The 21,119-nt window shown below is 38.5% G+C and overlaps 1 protein-coding gene across 1 annotated transcript in view; it reads right to left on the bottom strand.

Moving 5' to 3' along the window:
- Positions 1 to 19,240, bottom strand: part of EPHX1 (epoxide hydrolase 1) — a 30,525-nt gene extending 11,285 nt beyond the window's left edge. The window contains 5 exon segments of the mRNA XM_034427926.3: positions 1,437 to 1,566; positions 2,402 to 2,629; positions 3,738 to 3,918; positions 7,077 to 7,264; positions 18,301 to 19,240. Coding sequence (XP_034283817.2) covers positions 1,437 to 1,566; positions 2,402 to 2,629; positions 3,738 to 3,918; positions 7,077 to 7,264; positions 18,301 to 18,328 — 755 coding nt within the window. The 5' untranslated portion in view covers positions 18,329 to 19,240.
- Between the last annotated feature and the right edge of the window lie 1,879 nt (positions 19,241 to 21,119).

Genomic DNA, 21,119 nt, shown 5'->3' on the forward strand with positions numbered 1-21,119 from the left:
ACATGTGCAGGGGCAGGGTGCAAGCACTGAGCCACATGTGCATGTGCGGAGGCCACACGCTCATTGCATTTTGTAGGTTCCGGTGCATGCGCTTTGGGCACTCGGTCCAGAAAAGGTTAGCCATCACTGTGCTAGAGTGTTAAGATGGGGATGAGGTAGGAAGCCCCATGGATAATTTAGTTTCTGTTCTCATTATTGACCACATCCCTCCAATGCAACATCTGACAAATTTACTGAGCACCTTGTTAAGGGATATTAAAAATACAATGTCAGTAGACACCCATCCATGCTCATAAAGGAAGAGAAGACAATAAAGGAACTAATATTTCCTAATAGTCCCTCCATTCCTGGGCTATGTGGCATCATCCCAGAAGCAGTTGCTATTTTTGGAGTGCCCCCAATTCAATGAAGCTGCCATGAAAATGGCAGCCATTTCTGGGATTGCACCATGTGACCAAGGAACAGAGTGGCCTGCTCTCCTTTCTTAACCCAGCCTCCAGAGATCTTCAAACAGTAAGTGCACAATGGGTGATGTGAGATGAGGAGGAAGGCGCAGGGCCCAATGGGGTGGGAAGCAGGCCCAAGTGATGGGAAGCAGAGCATGGGCTATCTCAGGGAGTGTGGGAGGCCTTTGGAGGCCTGGGGCAGAACCTGTACTAGGCCTCCTAGGAACTTCCCCATGGCCCCTGAGGCACCCTGTGCTCTGCTTAATGACTTGCTTGTTTAACAACCATATTGGGAAGAGCAAGGAAGGCGGGGTCATAAGTGAGGTGATCATGTGGGTGCTTCACTTAACGACCATCATGACTTTTGACTATAATAGTCAGGCTCCATTATGGTCATCAGTTGAGGACTAGCTCTACTATGTATTGGGAGGCTTAGCTTTTTTATTCTGAATTATCTTTGGAAGGTAGAAAATTGATTGCTTGTGAATGCAGACTCTGAATATAATTGTTATAGTGTAGCATGAGTATAGTACTGCAACATCACATACCATTTAGATGGAAATAACATAAAGAATAATATTAATAATAATTTTAACAACAGCTATTAATGAAAAAAGAAAATAGGAGAGAACTTTCCATAAACTTATTCAGTAAGATACAAAAGTGTAACTTGTGAAAGATTCCAATAATCAATCCAGTGCTACTTCTGTTGTAATAATCCAAGAAAATGGCATTTACATTTCATGATCCAAAATTTGGTCTGGTAAGACCCTGTTTTCATAACCTTTTTCAACAAGAAAAATAAGTTGAAATCTCTTGATGAATAAAAATTTATTGTTCTTTCCAGCGGGGCTCTGTAAAATGAATTTGTCTACGGTAGAATGATACAGTGCTATTCAACAGTCTAAAGCAGAATAAAGATACTTCATCTTTAAGCACTGCTTAGACAAATCTGATTTGAATTTAACTGTTAGAAAGATAAAATCTCACCGTGGAGCAATCTGAGCCATATTTGTGCATATCAGAGACCCATAGTCCCCTCCCTGAATGTAGAATTTATGAAAGCCCAATTTCAGCATTAACTTATAGAAGACACGGGCAGCACACATAGGATTAAAGCCTAGGGGGGAAAAGGAAGAAAAAACAAGTAAGACAATTTTTTTCTAAATTCAAATATAAGCAGGCCTTGCAATTGTTCTTTTATTCATATTTAAGATTGTTAACATTTTCCCCTGTAAATTTTTTACCAAAACAATGAGATCACAATTACCAATACAGTATTTCACTGGAAACTCCTTCCACATGTTAAATCTTGCCAGAAGCCTCAATAAACTCTATGGAAGAGATGCCTAAAGGCTTGTACAAAATAGACCCCCTACTCTGCTTTTAAATAAATTCATGCAGATAACACAGGATGTTTATTGAACTCGGGGGGGGGGCTGTTACATGTGATTGGTGGCTTGTATTGAATAAGGGTGGTGCAATTCACAGCAGCTTGGATCCCAATCAGTCACTACACGGCCGACTAGAATACAGGTAGTCTTCGACTTACAACAGTTCATTTAATGATTGAAGTTACATCACTGAAAAAAGTGACTTATGACTATTTTTCACATTTACAACCATTACAGCAGCCCGATAGTCACATGATCAAAATTCAGATGCTTGGCAACTAAATCATGATGGTTCAGTGTCCCAGTCACCATTTGTGACCTTCTGACAAGCAAAGTCAATGGGAATCCAGATTTATTTAAGTGTGTTATTAATTTTACAAGTGCAGTGATTCACTTAACAACTGTGGCAAGAAAGGTCGTAAAATGAGGCAAAGCTCACTTAACAAATATCTCACTTAGTAACATAAATTTTGGGCTCAATTGTGTTCGTAAGTCGAAAAGTACCTGTACCTTGGGCCTTTTATTTTTACTTCCTTTTTTTCCCCCAAAAAAACCAGATACCTTTTTTGTGAGGAGCCTCTGAGAATCCAAAACCAGGGATGGAAGGGCAAATCATCTCAAAAACATGGTCACCATTCAGGCCATGGTTTGCAGGGTCAGTCAAAAGAGGGATAATTTTGTACATTTCATACACTGAGCCAGGCCAACCATGGATCATCAATAAAGGCTTAGCAGACTGCCCTTCAGACAAGTGCGGAGGTTTTATATGAAGAAAATGGACATCAATTCCTACAAGAAGAAAATATAGACACAGAATCATCAGTAATAACCAAATAGATAGATCAACATAATATAATTTTCTGAGAGTCAATAGAGTGCTGGGTTGTGCCCTGTGGATTTCAAATTAGTATCTGTATTCTCAGAATAAAATTGACCGCAGCCTGAAGCAATGGCCTCTCACTCTCAAAGGTTTCTGGAGAGCAAAAATGTGGTTTCAGTTGCTTTTGCCTTATTTTTAAAAGTAATCCCAGTTTTCCGACTCCAGCAAAAAGGGGGAGTTGGGGATATCCACCTGAGTCTATGTTAAGAAACATTAAAATAAACATATTTCCCTTGTGTTCAGTGGTGGGTTGCTCCCAGTTCGGCCCGATTCGGAGAGGCGATCGCGTGCAAACCGCGCGCACAAAGAGAACCGGTAGTAAAGTCGGTTAGAACCCACCCTTGCTTGTTTATGTTTATTGGGGATGTTCTGAAAAAAAATGTTTTATCTGAACTTATATGCAGGAAAAGAGCCATGTTGTTGAAAGCATCCCTCTGTGCAAGAGAAACAACCCTGAAACTGCCTGATTAGCATGACTAGGCAGAAATACTTAAGCCAAGTTCAATTTAGTTCCCTCACCATCCAAAAAAGGATATAAGAATTGCAGTTCTCAATCCTTCCAATCTGCAAAGAGGCAAACTGATTGGCCCCATTCACCACACATTGTTTCAGATAGCCAGTTGGCCACACTTATAAAGTTCCCTTATAAGCATAACAACATTCACAGCTGACTAAGTCCTTTTTCAAGGACATGTGGATATCCATGGTTATCCAGCTTACTCCATCTTGTTCTCTCCATGTCCTTGGCACAGAAAAAGGAAAGATAACAAAGAGAGGAATGTTGACAATTGAGAGAACAAGAGGAGGAAACTCTTGTATCGGGGAAAAGTATGAAATATAATAAAGTTTTGTGTAAAGATTCCATCTAACTGTTGTGTGTTCACTCATAACTTAAAGGAAGTACCAGAATGTATTGACTGGCAAACAGGATATGGCAAAGTTCAGGGATGGATGCTAAGAACACAAATGGCTTAAAATACTCTATAGTACATACTATAGTAATTATTAGTGGCAAACCTTCAATCTTTGTTTTGAATTGTGGGAATTGGTTGAGAATTTCCACTTGTTTCTTCCAGTTGAATTGGTTTCTCCAATAAGAGACAATTTTCTTAAGGTAAGTTCCATTAAACCCATAATGAAAATAACTGTCCTCTAATGGCTCTACAAATCTAGCTTTGTCAAGTCTTTGATGTAAATCCTAGAACACAAGCAAAGTGTGTACAGGAAAAAGAAGGTAAAATTAAAAAAAGAAAACTTGGATATCATGTAATGTCCTGTTAATGACTGCAATGAAGTTAAGTAAATATATCATGTATTGTAAGCTATATATAAAACATGGAAAAGGAACACAGTGAACTACAACACAGATGCAAATCTTCACAAAGATGCTGTAACTTAGGTAGAGATTATAATCTTTTCAGATTGGGTAGAAATCCCTCTTGGCCTGGAGACTGAATGAATGAAATGACAAGACTTTCAGTAGTGTTTTTACTTCAGCTGTGGCAGCCCTACTTTTTTCACGCCAGTGCTGACTCAAGGTTGTGTGGCATCTGAGCCCACACTGACTGCTGGCACTGCCTCCTGCTGATGTGAGCATTTAGCATTTTTATAATAGCCTTCCTTTTCAAAAGAAGGGATGGTGTTGGCGCCCCTAATTTTTGATGTCATCAGCCAGTTTCTACTTGGCCTTAACATAAAGCCAACCATGCACATGCCATCATTAAGGTGGGGACAAAATGGAAAAAAAAAAGATCTCCATGTCAGCTGCTGGATAAAAACTGAGGTACAACTATAATAAATACATTATAAAATCCTTTGTGTTGTTAGTTGCGAAGTCGTGCCCGACCCATTGCGACCCCATGGACAACTTTCCTCTAGGCCAGTGTTTCTCAACCTTGGAAGCTTGAAGATGGATGGACTTCAACTCCCAGAATCCCCCAGCCAGCGCTGCTGGCTGGGGGATTCTGGGAGTTGAAGTCCACCCATCTTCAAGCTTCCAAGGTTGAGAAACACTGCTCTAGGCCTTCCTATCCTCTACCATCCCCTGGAAACCATTTAAGCTCACGTCGACTGCTTCAGTGATTCCATTCAGCCACCTTATTCTCTGCCGTCCCTTTCTTCTTTTGCCCTCAATTGTTCCCAGCATTAGGCTCTTCTCCAGTGAGTCCTTCCTTCTCATTAAGTGGCCAAAGTATTTCAGTTTCATCTTCAGGATCTGGCCTTCTAAAGAGCAGTCAGGGTTGATCTCCTCAAGGCTGACTGGTTTGATCGCCTTGCAGTCCAAGGGACTCGCAGGAGTCTTTTCCAGCACCATTGTTCAAAGGCCTCAATTCTTTGATGCTCAGCCTTCCTTATGGTCCAACTTGCACAACCATACATTGCAACTGGAAAAACCATAGCCATGACTATATGCATTTTTGTTGGCAGGGTGATGTCTCTGCTTTTTAGTATGCTGTCTAACTTTGCCATAACTTGCCTCCCCAGGAGCAAGTATCTTTTAATTTCTTGGCTATAGTCCCCATGTGTGGTGATCTTGGAGCCCAGGAAAATAAAATCCTATACTGGGAACATAGTGTAGTCTTAATGAGAAATGGGCCGTAAGCCAAACCAAATCAGACATTCTGTATCTAGCTTCTGGGTGATATTATCCCCATTCTTCAATTTCCCCCCCTTCTGAGGACTTGAAAAAATATCACTACTTTTTTCCTGTATTTTATCCTACGCATGGAAGTAATCATTAAGAGTTATTATTTATATTTCAATTAAAAGTTATAGATTATATGTCATTTCACTAAAAAGCTTTTCTTAAAATTTGCTGTTTCTGTCAACAATATGCCATTATCTGTATATTATATGCCTAACTGAGGCTTCTTTAATATCACCCCAACCAGTAGTGGGTTTCAATTTCGGCCACTACCAGTTTTCTTGTAGGCGCGCTCGCACATGCACGACACTTCTGCACATGCGCAGAAACTTCTGTGAAGAGATGTCCGGGCGGGTGGGCGGAGCCGCCTGTCGCCACTGCTACCAGGATGAACCAGTAGCAACCCATCACTGACCCCAACCAACAAATCTATATATTTACTATAAGTACATTCAATAAGGACATCGCCCATTCTCATCTTATTGCGTGATTAATGTTGCTATGCTTTCATTTTTTTTCTCTACTTGCATCATATATTTCATTCAAGAAACTTCTAATTATTCAGACAAAACTTGTCACAATTCAAGTTATTTGTATTTTGTCCCTAAATCTACAAATCTACAATATACTTTTTTTACATTCATATATTTCTCAATAATCTATTAAAAAACAAAAATCTGATCTGCATATTCTGCCCAACTTAAACTTTCCAAATTTTATTCAGTGACTTCTGCCCTCTCAATTAGTTTGTCATGAACTCACTATGTATAAGTTGTCATTTTAACATAATTGGGATTTGATGTCAATCTTGCTGACATCATTGATGTCAATGTCCCATACATTCCTGTAGGACTTTTCCATATAATCTTATTGTTGAACAATAAATCACATACATTTCTTATGTATCATCATAGTAGTTAGTACTATGATGGGGGAATTCTTTTTTCTAATGGTGTATTAAATGCTTTATACAATGTGTCTGAGAAGGAAAAGAGCATCATGAAACCCTGTTGATTATAATATGCCATGTGGCAAGTAATATTTTTAGAAAGTCTTTCCTTCTTTTGACTCAGAAGGAATGTCTTCTATAAAGAGTTATGGTTGGGGCACTACCACTTTAATTGATGCCTCTCTGTTGTGTGCTTCGTTTAACATTTCTTTCTCTTTCCATTCAGCATGGAAATGCGGGCTCCCATTTTCTATAGATTAAAAGCTGTGGTTGAGCAGTGGTTAGAATGTAGTATTGCAGGCTAATGTTGCTGACTGCTGGCTGCCAGCAATTTGGCAGTTCGATTCTTACCGGCTCAGGGTTTACTCAGCACTCCATCCTTCTGAGGCTGGTAAAATGAGGAGCCAGATTGTTGAGGGCAATATGCTGACTCTGTAAACCACATAGAGAATGCTGTAAAGCACTGTGAAGCGGTATATAAGTCTAAACGCTATTGCTATTAAACAGGGTCTTGCATAGTCTCTCTTTTTTTTCTGTGAAGACAGCAACTTTCTATGCTTCTTATATCAGTTATTCAAATTAAAGTCAAGAGGTAATAGTGAGGTTAATCTGAAGTACTTTACAAGTACTTTAATGCTTTGCCTGCAATTCTAACAAGTATTTGAGTAGAAGTGCTACTGCATTATCTATCAGAAAGCAGGGACAGATCTGTACAACTAGCCTAGCATGTTCTACTGTACTTCAATATGAAAGAGTGTCTTACCTTGATCTCCTCCTCTGAGGTGACCACTTTAAAAGGACGTATCGTTGTATCTTCTTCAGAGTCAGGCTTCTGTCCTGCAGCCCACCATCCATCTCCCATAGGTAGAACTTCCTCCTTTTTCTTAGTCAAGAACAAGTAGATAATGGTCCCCAAAACAGCAGCCAGTATCATTTCAAGCAACATCATGACTACAAAGTCATAATTAGAAACACTAGATTAAAGAACATTTTCATTACAGAAATGACTGACTTCCTCCCCCAGAAAGGAGCAAATAACAATTTTTCCAGTTTTAAGAAGAAGGCTTATATAATTTTAATCTGAACATGAAGCTCAGTAATATTACAGGATTATCTGAAATGGGATTGAAACATATCCTATATGCAAGGAACAATCAACTAAGATTTTGGAGTATACCTGCAATTATCCATTGTATATTAGTACATTATTTATTTATTTTATTTATATCCCACCTTTATTATTTTTATAAACAACTCAAAGAGGCAAATATATCTAATATTTCCTCCCTCCTCCTATTTCTCCCATAACAATAGCCCTATGAGATGAGTTGGGCTGAGAGACAGTGCCTAGCCCAAACTCACCCAGCTGGCTTTCATGACTAAGGCAGGATTAGAACTCATAGTCTCCTGGATTCTAGTCCGGTGCCTTAACAATAGTGGTGGGTTTCAAAATTTTTTACTATTGGTTCTGTAGGTGTGGCTTGGTGGGTGTGGCTTGGTAGGCGTGGCAGGGGAAAGATACTGTAAAATCTCCATTTCCTCCCAATCAGCTGGGATTCGGGAGACAGAGAATAGATGGGGGCAGGGCCAGTCAGAATTTTTACTACCGGTTCTCTGAACTACTCAAAATTTCTGCTACCAGTTCTCCAGAACTGGTCAGAACCTGCTGAAACCCACCTCTGCTTAACAACTAGACCAAACTGGCTCTCTGCCTCATATACATACATGTATAGTGCATGTAGCCATTTGAATTGCTGGTAAAGGCTAAGTAGGAGCACTCATAATTAGCTAGGAATTGTTTCTTTACCACAGTCTTTACCAATTTAATCCCATATATACTGTGAATGATGAGACTTAATACTAATGCAGATAAGTCAGAATTCATCAAGCAAGAACAAAGCCTTTTTTGGTAATTTCAAGTTACACAGCATTTTATAAGAAGTCAGAGTCAGATCTTTCAATGGCAGCACTATAGAATTTATGCTAAAAATCTATTAATGCTTAAAGTACCAGTCTTGTGAATCAAGGAATCATACAGATGTTTGTATGATAAAATAAACTATTGTAAATAAAATGAAATAATCTTATTTACCCTAGTGTTTAATTAAAAAAATGACACTGCACTTTTCTGTCATTGTTTGCCATCGTTTCTGGTTTTTTGGGTGTTTCATAAATAAATAAATAAATAAATAAATGCATTTCATAAATAAATAAGATATTAAAGCTATTTTGCTCTCATGTAAGATGCTGCATATTATCAGAGTTGCTTTATTACTGTAAGTTTATTTCTGTTAGATGTTTCAAAATCATGAATAAAAACAAGTTGTAAATATAACAAATGAAATAAAAAAAAACAACTCCAAAAAAGAATTAAACAGAAATATACAAGTTATTGCCTAGCAGAAATCACATAACTACAAATCATATAACCCACATTACATCTACCCACACAGACTCTTGATAGAGGAATTCACAGGAAATACTAGCTTCAGCAGTTTGCTTTCTGGGCAATATTTGTAATAACCATCAAAGCAGTTACACTATGTACAGGCCAAAGGAGAACCATAATAAGGGTATGTATATTGTACATTAGAATAGCGTGGGAAATAAACATGGAGGATTAGAAATGGAAAGCAAATATGATGAAATAGGAATCACCGAAACAGCACTGGAAAGTTATTATATTCAGAAGAAGCAGTAGAAAGGATGCTGTTATCCTTTTTCACGATATTTTTTTGGGATATGTGGATCCAAAGGATATGTCACCCTCTTTCAAGATACTTTTTAACTTGTAGGCTACTTCCCTCTGTCTAAAATAAGAAAAAGCAATACATCATTTGCAAAAAGATCTCACCTATTAGGAATTTATCCTATCACATTCAGTAGATTATGCCTGGCTTTTCCAATATAACTACAGTATCTTCTAGCTTTAGAAACAGGTTGGAAATTTAAAATACTTGTAGTTTGCTGTCTTTTCTCTTGCAAATCAATGATCTCCTTATATGATATAAACATTAGAACTGTGAAATGCTTCAAACTTGAGTTCTAAAAAGCTATTTCACAGCCTACGAGAATGTGAATGCAGTATCTGTTGGCCACTCATTAAAGCAGTCAGATGATCTTAGAAATAGATGTGATTAATGAGTGGTCAACAGATACTGCATTCACACACTTTCATACACTCTAAGGAAGCAATGCAAAGATTTTTTAAATACTTTTTGTTTTTACGCTTTTTTGCACTCATGGTCAAAATATGGCCAGCTTGCACTTTAGACAGCTTAAGTAAAGAATGAGTTTCTTTAATATTAATTGTTCTGAGATTTTTAAAATATAAACAAAGTGAAGATTATAGTTTACAGAATTTTGTATTTAAACAATCATTACTATCTTGAGAATTATGAATTATTACCACTTCAAATTTCAAATAAATATTCTTCAGGGAAGGCATTATTCAAAAAGTATTTTGCTGTACAGGCTCTCTTGAGTTAGTCTTTCCAGAAATGTTTCACAATAAACAGAGTGGTTTGATTTTGACCTGTTGGTAAATATGACCGTCTCAAAAAAAATATTTTTAAAAAAATGAAAATCACAATACCGCATTTTTTTTATTGTTTTAAAGAATACCAACTTTTTGTTTTTACTCTTTTTTGCACTCACTGTCAAAAGATGGCCAGTTTGCACTTTAGACAGCTTAAGAAAAGTCAGTGCTAGCAAATTTGAGAACTCAAGCTGAAAGGTTAATTAAACAAGAACTTCAGCTTGCTTTTGCTGTTCACTGCAGGAAATGTAACAGAGATCCTCACACAACAGATTTGGTCCCAGATTGGAGCAACTATTATGAATAATACATCAATAAAAAAGGAAGGTAATTCCATTTTCCACATGGAAATCACCAAGTGTAGGCCCTTTCTCCCGCCTCTCTTTCAGAGAACTCTGGAGTGCTCTTTCCTGGTTATTTGGGTATTGGTTGACCCAAGGAGCTCTACGCAATTCTTTCTGTCCAGTTGCTGTTTTTCTTCCAATAAATGTGGTGTCATGGAGTCTTCCATCTGGATGCAAAGGACAAAGTTTGTTGGGTGTCTGCAGATTCTCAGTCATCCAGATCAGGGGTCCCCAACCTTTTGGACCTCAGGGACCATTAAATTCATAATTTTAAATCCCGCGGACCACTAATATGATCTGCCTAATGACCGGCTGGATGGGCATGGGTAGGTGATCATGTGACTGGGTGGACTTGGCCAACTTGATGTCACACATATCGAGGGGCGCCTCGCCAGCCTCTACTTGCCCCTCCCCTCTTCCCCACTCCTCGCCTGCCTGCCCGGGCTACTTAGGGCCCCAACAGGAAGCAGTTGTTGGAGCTAAGCAGTCACCATGAGAAAGAGTTGGCAAAACAGCTGGGTCAGTTCAAATTGGATCTGGCTGAAAAGGAGGCTCAGCAGAAGCACCTCACTGATGACTATGAGCGTAGGCTTTCCTAGCAGAGAGAAGACCAGCAGGAGTGCAAGGCCAAGTGCCAGTGCCTGGAGGCTCAGGGGGCTGAGATGGTCATCCAGTTCCAGGCCATGATGCAGTCCCACTGGAACAAGGCCCCCTGGCTCTTTCCCACCAGCGGTGCTTCCCTCCAGCCTTCGCCCAAAGCCCTGCACCAGGAGGCTGAAGCAGTCCCCAAGTCAGAATTTTTGCCCCCCTCCGACCTGCACAAAAAGACCCTGAAGGGGGAGACTCTCTGCAACAACACAAATGTTCATTGCACGTATTCGTCCCAGGGGCCATAGTTTGAGGATGTTGTGGTCCACCAGCAGCCTCTGGAGCTGGCAGCAGAGTCGGACAGTGAGGAGGCTGGAAAGGACAATGGGCCACTCCTGGAGTCTGGGGAAGGCCTGGATGAGGGATCTGCATTGGAGGCAGAGATGGGCCCAGGGCCATCTGGGAGTGATGCGCAGACTCCGGAGCCTCCAGAGTTGGACAGCAGAGAGGCAGAAGAACAGGAGGAGCCTGTTCCTAGTGCACGCATGCGCAGAGCTGCCAAAAGGCAAGAGCAGCTAAAGCAAAAGGGACGACTCGGGACTAAGGTCAGGAGATGATTGGCCCCTCCCATAAGGCTTAAAAGAGCATCAAAGGCTCTTGGGCTCTTTGTAGGAAAGTAACATTGCTAAATCTGTTTCCAGTTGGTGTCTCTTGTTTCTGAACTTCATGGGGCTTTGCCAAGAAAGGCCTTTGGCAGGGTACCAAAGAAGATAAAAGGTTTGTGATAAGCCCGAAGATCTTATTCTGAAAAACTTGGTTTACAATTAATTTGGACTAAGCTGGGAATGAAGTAATTCTCAGCTGTTATAATAAAATAGGTTTGTTTGGGACTAATTGTGTCTTGTAATGACTAAGTGAGCCTAGGTCACAACAGAGGACCCCGATTTAGTGTAATATAAAAAATGCAAATAATTTTTCTGCAGACCACCAAAATTTTCTTGTGGACCACCAATGGTCCACCGACCACCAGTTGGTGACCACTGATCCAAATCATAGTTGTCCCAAAGGTGCTTTTTCAAAAGGCAACTGGACTTTGTTTTTTCCTTGAAGATGTTTTACATCTCATTCAAGAAGCTTCTTCAGTTCTGACTGAATGGTGGAGAATGGAAGGTTTTATATTCTTTGCAGTCATCTGATCATTAGCATTCTCACTGAGAGTCATTGAGGCCACTTGAAGGTTTATCTGTGCCCTGAGGGTGCAAATGGGTTTGGAACCTTCTTGGAACTGCTGTGTTATAAACAGAAGATACATGGTATTGTGTTCCTTTCCCTTTGTTGAGACAGGGCTCTTCAAATTTTAGGCAGAGGACCTCTTTGACCCCCCTTTCATTCTGGAAGTCCTCTCTGTCCAGAATGTGAACTTTGCTGTCTTCAAAAAAATGACCTTTGTTTTTCCGTTTAACATTTTTATTGTGTTATAAAGTAAGATACAAAATGTGGAAGTAAACAGGAAAATGGTGGGGAGGAATGGAGGGAAGAGAAGTGAGGAAAGATAAGGGAAAAAAAAGGAACATTGACTTCCACTCTCTCTGTTGCAATAAAATAAGGCATTAACATCAAATCATAACTTTTTGTTTTTTCATAAGAGTGATCTTTGTTTTTCAAATGCGGATGGACTGCTGAATCTTATCTTGATGGGTTTCTTCTCCTATGTTGTGCCATGTGTTCATGAAGTGGTTGTTTTGTTTCTCCAATGTATAGACCTGCATGTCTCACTGCATTGTACTGCATATATCACATTGCTTAGTTTGTGTTTGGGTGTTTTATCCTTGTGGTGGACAAGCTTCTGCCTTAGTGTATTTCTGGGTTTAACGTGGGCATGCAAGTTATGTTAGGCACTTGCTTTCTCTGATACACTGCCCTCCCCCAAACCAGGAAAAAAATAAAAGGAGAAAATATATCCAATGGTATTGTGGATCATTTTCTTAAAACCTAATCCTGAAAACTTTATTAACTTTGATCATGGCATAATGTCCTCCTGGACTGTTCCATTCCCATTTTTTAAAAAAAGAGCTTGATTTTTTTAGTCCCACAGGAAATGATCCCTTTGTTCCCATCTCCATACAAATAAAATCCCTTCTTCTTACATACCTCAACAGTTAAACCCTCGAGCTTGACCTCTTTTCTTTCTCCTTCTTAAACGTATCAAATTTGCCATTTTCAGCTCTGATTCTACTTTTCTTTTCTCAAAATATTATCTTCCTTCTTTTTCCTCTCAGGTCTCAACATTATGGTTATTAGAAGGCTGCTTGCAAATAGGAACTCCAGAAGCCTAACCAGCATTTCTCTTTGAGGAATTTTAAGTGTGTCTTAGGCCCTTGCCCTGGGTTGGATCTTATCTACAGCATTTTATTTGATGGATTGATTCCTCCCTCCTTTTTAAAATGCTGCTATTCAAGACATTCTATAACAGAACCCAATGTCTTCCCAAGAAAGGAGAGAAAAATGAAAGGAGAAAATTAGTTCCACCTAGAAGTGGAAGCTAGAAAGTGGAAAACCAAAATTATTTTCTTCTTTTTAATATGTCTTGTTTTCTATCAAAATGAAACTACGTAAATTAGTACTACACATAGTAATCACATAAACGAACAATATATTCAGAAAACCAGAGAACAAAATGAGCTGAAGGCCGGACCTACTGAGGGGGCTCTTGGACTTGTTTTCCTTTTCATAGAACTCATGCAACTCTTTTTAAAGCCTCCTTGCTATGTGTCATGGGAAGATGCTGGAAAATGCCAACACCCTTAGGAACCTGACCAATTATTTGTTTTATGTTAAATTTCATGCAATATCATGTGCCAATTGTTATAGCAAAATGTTGAGAAGAATTAACAGTGGCATGTGGGGGCCTGTTCACTGAAGTAATTGGGTATGTCCAATAGCATGTTCTGAGCTTCCTAAAAGCTAGCCTTTTTTGCTTGAATTGCTCTTGAGGATTTAATCAATCAAAAAAATAAAAATAAAAAAGGAAGGGAGGAAGGGAGGGAGGGAGGGAGGGAGGGAGGGAAGAAGGGAGGGGTGAGGGGTGGGTTGTAATTCAAGTCATGGATTTGGATGAAATTAGCTATTAGAAATTTCCATTTAATGGAATTAACAAATTCAGATTAGTTTTGCCCATTGATTTAAATGTGATTTCAGTTCTAGTAATTTAGCTCATGCAATCCATTACAAAGACTATTTATTTTGCCCTTCGTCTACAGAGTGAAGTACATAGTTCTTGCATAATTATGTCCCAAAGGTGCTTTTTCAAAAGACAACCGGATTTTCTTTGTTTTTTCCTGGCGTTTCGCTTCTCATCCAAGAAGCTGGATAGCTTGGATAGCTCAACAGACAGAGCACTGTAATTTAACTCCAGCTGTCTGCAATTAAAAGTAAGATCACATCTCACCAGGCTCAAGGTTGACTCAGCCTTCCATCCTTTCTAAGGTAGGTAAATTGAGGACCCAGTTTGTGGGGGCAATAAGCTGACTTTGTATAAATATACAAAAGTATGAAGGCTATTGCTTAATGCAGTGTAAGCCGCCCTGAGTCTCTGGAGAAGGGTGGCATATAAATCAAATTTAAAAAAAAAAGCTACTTCAGTTCAGAACTGAAAAGCTTCTTGCATGAGAAGGGACACATCTTCAAGGAAAAAACAAAGAAAGTCCAGTTGCCATTTGAAAAAGCACTTTTGGGATAATTTGCTATGGCAGACAGAAGTTTGGGATACTGAGATTTATGATCCATTCCATTCAAATGCTGGTTGGTTGGAGAAAGTTGTGTCAGTGGAAATAAATAAGCAAACAATAAATATTCTAGCAGCAAAGCACACATGAACTCAGCTATAATCAAATGTTAGATTACAACATGTTTGTAATAAATAGACTGATATTGGTAAAATAGTATAAAACACAAAGGGCTCTAGTAGAATGTTCTCAGCTAGGATATAACATATAAAATTTGCAAAATACAAATAACTTACTTTATATTAAAATCACTGCTGGGCAATGACATGCCTATAAGTACTGTAATTGAAGAGCTGAAGAAACCACAAGAAACCACACTATATTAAAACAAGAGGTTTAAGAAGAAACAAAATGTAAACAGAAAAAAGAATAACGAATTATTCAAAGAACCTGAAACAAGGAAAGAAAACAGATTCTTTCTCTTTAAACACTCATACATACATGCATTTATTCACACAGACACAAACCTGTACCCGTTTTCTGCTCCTTTTTGAAAATTAATACCAAAAGACAAATCACAGTCTCTAATTTAGATGTTCTATATATCTTCTTTTTAAGTCCTAGGTAGTACCCTTGTTATCTGTTTCTTGAGGAATGTCTCCCTCGGTATGGATTGTCTTTGTGTACAGTACCTTCGTTTTTGGAATGTCAGGAATATTCAGGGAATGTCTTCTCAGTTGAAAGTTTAGGCTGAGGTATCAATGAGATCAAGTGGATCTTCTACTGCCTGTGCTCACAATTCAATGGGATGTGATCACTGTCTTGCAAGTTAGGGTGATGATATTTAAATAATTAATATAATCAATTAGCATAAAACTAATATCATAATAGCACTTGAGGCAGAAAGAAACGTGAGAAAAACCACAACTATTTAATTACTCAGGTCTTGGAAAGGGGAAAGTAAGTTCCAGACATCATGCCTTGATGATGTCAACTTAATTAAGTCCTTGACTTAATTAAGCCAAGGGCTGATTCTGGTACACAAAGTCAAGGATTTTGTGTATCAGAATCAGAAGAAATTGACAGACAACTTCCAACTTCCATGCAAGTTGGATCGGTAGTTCTTGATATGTAATGGTGACAAATGACACATGATCATATAGGTATATTCACTTTGGAGAAATATATGTGGACATTGAAACAAAAATGAAAGAACAGAAGTTGCAAGTCCAGTCAAACACAGAATTAAAACTTCTGCTAGAAGATAAATGATACAGATCATCATAGCTGTGATCTTGGCTTCAGAAACACATTTCTGAAGTTCTGAAACCCATTTCAAAACCCATTTTGAGTTGAATTTCAGTTTTCTTCCTAAAAACATGTGGAACCTTATCATTGCTTTAAATTTCAGATGCAAAGCAATCTTATAATGTTCTACATATATAACTCCCAATATATTCATATTCCCAATATATTCAATTATTCCAAGATAAGAATTCACAGCGTTAGTTTTCTTTGTTCTTTAAAACAATGGCCAAACTGTATATACTGAACAAGCTGTATTTATTTATTCAAAGTATGACACAGATTTTCATTAAAATTTCAGTGCAGTTTTCAAGGCTAAGAATGTATGTACTTGTGTAGATAATTTACCCATATATATGATTTTAGATTTTTAGCTGAATAAGTATTCAGAGCTAGTTTAGTCTAGTGATTAATGTACCCAGCTAGAAACCAGGAAACAATGATTTCTAGTCCTGCTTTAGGCATGAAAGCCAGCTGGGTGGCCAACTTGGGCCAGTCACTTTTTCTCAGCCCAACTCACCTCAAAGGGTTATTGTTGTGAGAAAAATAAGAAGAAGTGGTAGGAGTATTAGGTATGTTCATCACTTTGAATTATTTATTAAAATAATAAAGATAGGATAATTTTTCAAAATTGCATTTTTATATCTTGATAATTATTGAATTTTTTATTTTAATATATGTATTGTGATATTATATCATTATATTATATGCAGTATTGCATATATAAGAATATAAACCATTTTTGCAACAGAATAAATTATTCAATAATATGTATAAGATCCCAAATAACAGCCAAAAATGATTTCAAATATTTTCTTTCACTTTGTTTAAATGTCTTAACAGTTGCAGACAAGGGACTGTTGTTAGTTTCTATGGAAACTGAACACCTGCATCTTATTGCAGAGACAATTTGATTCAGACAACTTGATTCAAAACCTGAGAACAGAGGATGGAACAGATCAGTCTGGATTACAACTTTCATCAGGCAGACATCTTTATTTTCTGGGAATTGCTAAGCCGCTGTTGCCATCTGGAGTCACAAGCTTTGATGATCCTTCTTGATGTTGCTGCCTGATCTCTGCCCTCTTTGAACAACTAAAGCAGTAGGTGCCCATTCCCCATTTCATTTCCCAAGCAACCTTACAAGGCAAGTTAGGTTGAAAAATGATGACCACCGCAGTTCCTCAATGAATTTCATGGCCTCTGAATCCCTCAGTCTCAAACTGACACTCTTAATTCCTATCCCATACAAGTCATCTTCAAACAGTAATTTCAGAAACTCATGGAGAAGAAAGCTAGGTTGCCATCAGCCAAATCCAAGAACAAAAAAGTGCAAAAGCTCAGCCTAAAAGTCTTAGTGAAAAGCCAAGGTGGCGCAGTGGTTAGAGTGCAGTACTGCAGCTACTTCAGCTGACTGCTAGTTCAGCAGATCAGCAGATCAAATCTCACCAGCTCAAGGTTGACTCAGCTTTCCATCCTTCCAAGGTGGGTAAAATGAGGACCCAGATTGTTGGGGGCAACATGCTATTTAGTATACTGTCTTTGGTGTAAGCCGCACAGAGTCCTCCGAGAGTGGGCGGCATAGAAATACGAATAATAAAATAAATAAAAATACACGAAAGCAAAAGTGCAAAAATTAATTGTTCTGAGGGGCCATTAGAGCCTTAGAAATTCCCAGAAAATAAAGATGTCTAATGAAGGTTGCAATCCAGACTGATCTATTCCATTCTCTGTTCTCAAGTTTTGATCTTCTGAATCAAAATCAAAAGTCTTTAGAATAAGATGCTGTCATCCAAGTCTGGTTATATCAAGAAACATGGGAAGTAAACTCAAAACCCATTTTCTTATTTGAGCCCAAGGGAAAAAACTAAAGGTTTTGTCAGCTGAAATCATGCAGTTATAAGAGAGGGTCTCTTAAGTTTTTTTTGTTGTGGGAAAAAAACCAACCTTGCTGTTGTCAGGGGATGAAGAATGCATCTTGAAAAATGGCAGTATTTCACAGACTATGAAGGCTACATTTTAATTCTCCTTTTGATCCATGGGGGAAGAGGAACATCCTTTCCATTCCAGATTTCTCCCTCCATCTCTTTTCCTATAGCTCCTCAAATAGGACGAGGATTTCTCAACACCACTGAATTTGGGGGTGGCAAGGTTAAAACAGAACATCAAAAAATAACAGCCTTAACAGGAACTTTAGTGACCCAATTAATAAAATAGAGGTTCGGGTTGATAGGTTTAGCTGACATTGGCTACTTATCTATTTCCAACTTGAGATCTTCGCCGACAATTTAAAGCTTTTTAAAATTGTCACTGGAACCTACATCTTGTTTTGTTGTTTTGTTTTGTTTTTTAAAAAGCATTCGTCTCCCTACCCTGAAATTTCTTAAGTAAATCTTAAATCTCAATGACCGTAGAGGAGGCTGCGACTTTTCAGCCCCTAAATTCTGCTGTCGTTACTTTACAAATGGCATAGAATCGAGTACTTACTTGCACAAGCTGTGGGACTCAAGAGCATAAACTTAAACACAAAATCGGGTAAATGCAAAAAACACGTATCGGGAGGAAAAAGACAATCTTTTCAGACTTTCAGATCGTGTCGTGGCTCAGATACCTACGCCACGCTTCGTTTTCTACCAATTATAGTCCTGCGTTAGGAAACGGTAGCGGGAGATGGACTACCCCACCCATATGCCCACGTTGTTCCCCCGATCCCCTTGCCTGAGCAAGATATGAAGCTCATTTCCACGATCGAAAAGATTCCCCTGCGGCTGCTTATTATTGACGAGCGGTGTGAATGTTGTCAGCGAGGAAGGAATCAACACAGAAGAGAGAATGCACAATATATGGAAGGCTTAAATTTTCATTACAAAGTGAGAGCTCTGTAAAAACCCGCAATCACATCAATCTCTCATCCTTCCAAAAACAGGTCAGAACCTCCCCTCCAGCACCTCCAACCCAAGCCCGGCGCGGTTAAGGCAGGGAACGGAAGCTTAAATCTAAAGAAGCCTGGGAAATGTAGTTCTTAAGAAACTCCTGCTTCGGTCCGCGTTATAAAGATCAGCCCAGGTCTTCACTCATTTCTCCTAAACTCCCGGAGGTTGAAGGCGTTGGACTGCAGGTCCCTATATTATGGCGCAGTACTGCCTGAACCACTGCCCGGTTCACACACGTATGTGAAATTAATACCATAAATTAGTACCATTTTATCCTTCACTGCAAAGCAGCCAAATATCCTGGGGCGGTTTTGATGAAAAGATGGAAAAAAGGAGGATAAAAAAAAAACACAAGGACAGAGAACTGGAAGAGGCAAGAGATCTAAAATAATCTTGTGTTTGTTTTTCTAAATCTTACAAATCCTCTTTCAGCATTGGGCCTTCAGCATTGGGCCTGACCTTGTTCAGTTATAAGAAAAGGTAAAGAAAGATATATATTTTTGTTGTTAGTTGCGAAGTTGTGTCCAAGCCATTGTGACCCCATGGAGAACTTTCCTCCAGGCCTTCCTGTCCTCTACCATCCCCCGGAGACTATTTAAACTCATATTTACATGTTACTAATATTACAAACTTGGCCTATAAATTACAGTGGAAAACTATGAATAATATACTTTATTTTATGCAAGATTGATGGGGGGAGAGAGAAGGATGAGAATGCCTGAATGGGAGGTGTGTTCCAGAAGTGTGACTTAGCATAAGGAAGGAAATTAGATATATTAGCATTCTCATAAACCTATTTCTACAGCAGCATCTGCTTTTTTGAATAGCTGGCAGATTTTTTTTCTCAAAATCATATTTTGTTAGCAGAAGTAATCACATGAAATGAGTATTCATCAATCAAATAAACTGATTTCATGATGGTCTGGAGTATTCAGAAGACTCTTCTCATCAGGTTTCTCAAATTTGTTGCTTTCTAGATACAATGAATTTCAGCAAAAGTGTCAATTTTTGGTGCAAAAATCCACAAAAAGGATTGAGGCTTGTGTATAGTATATGTGTGTGTGTAAACCAATCCTGGAAATTCCCAGCTAGAAAGTAACTTTTCTTGTTGTTGTTGTGGAAAACACTCTAGAGCAGTGTTTCTCAACCTTAGCAACTGTAAGACAAGTGAACTTCAACTCCCAGAATTCCCCAACCAGCATTGGGAGTTGAAGTCCACTTTTCTTAAAGTTGAGGAACATTGCTCTTGAGAATGCTCCAGGATTTTTTAAGCATGCTGAGTGGGCACAGAATGTCGACTGACAGGTAAGGGAGGAAATAAAGGTGAATGGAGTGTCCTGGGAGATAGCATGGGTGATACCAGTGGTGGATTGCTACCAGTTCACCCCAGATCGGGCAAACTAGTGGCGGACCACTTGCCCGGACGTCTCTGCACATGCGCAGGTGCATCGTGGGCGAGCGTCCACGAGTGAACCAGTAGCGACGGGATTTGAAACCCAATACTGAGTGATACCAATTAGAAGCATTACATACTGCAGGTTCCACTTACTGTAAGTTTTTTAAATTAGTTCAGTATTTAAATAGTAAAACAAACTACGGTAGTTAAGAAATACTTTTGACCACTCAAGCTATGACATTTTTTTCCCAAATGGAAAAAGTAATTGAAACTAGTATCTTCCTGCTCGTTTTCCAATTTGAATTTAGTTTCTAAAGGGCAGTTTATTAGTTCAAGTATGAAGAGTGCTTTTCTAGATTATATTTCTTCATAAGCTTATAACAGCATATTTTAGTTAAAGAAAACACCACAGGGGCTCACTTATTTACATGTTCTGAAATTACAAAACGGATTTCACAGCCAACTAGCTCAAGTAGAGTGAGAAACAGTTTCTTATAACAATATAATCATATTGTTATGAATATAATAAACTAAACCCTTTCCCATGCAATGATGGTCTTCAAAGTAATTAAACCAATAGTATAAAGTTATGAGAAACATTAGTTCTGATGTCTCTATATAACTTCCTACTGTATATTCAAAGCAACAATTCAGAGAAATGCACCACAAAAATAGCTGGATTGATAATTCAAATTTTAAAAATTTCCTTATTTCCTAAAACATTTCATCTCTGGAACAGTAAGCTTTGCACATCTCTGATCATTGCAATTCCCTAGAGAAGCTGATAACTCTATAGTAAAATATTGGAGCATTATTTTCTTTGTGAATATTTCCTAGTTTCAGAAAAACAATCTAAGATTAATTTTATTATTGGCAAGCTGTGCCTAACATTTTATACTTTGTATGATTGTGAAGCTTTTGTCATCAACTGTATTTAATAATACATAATCCCATGTATAGACCGCTACTTAATTTAG

This window comes from Pantherophis guttatus, chromosome 1, assembly GCF_059756535.1.
Source record: "Pantherophis guttatus breed Tessera chromosome 1, ASM5975653v1, whole genome shotgun sequence".
NCBI lineage: Eukaryota > Metazoa > Chordata > Lepidosauria > Squamata > Colubridae > Pantherophis > Pantherophis guttatus.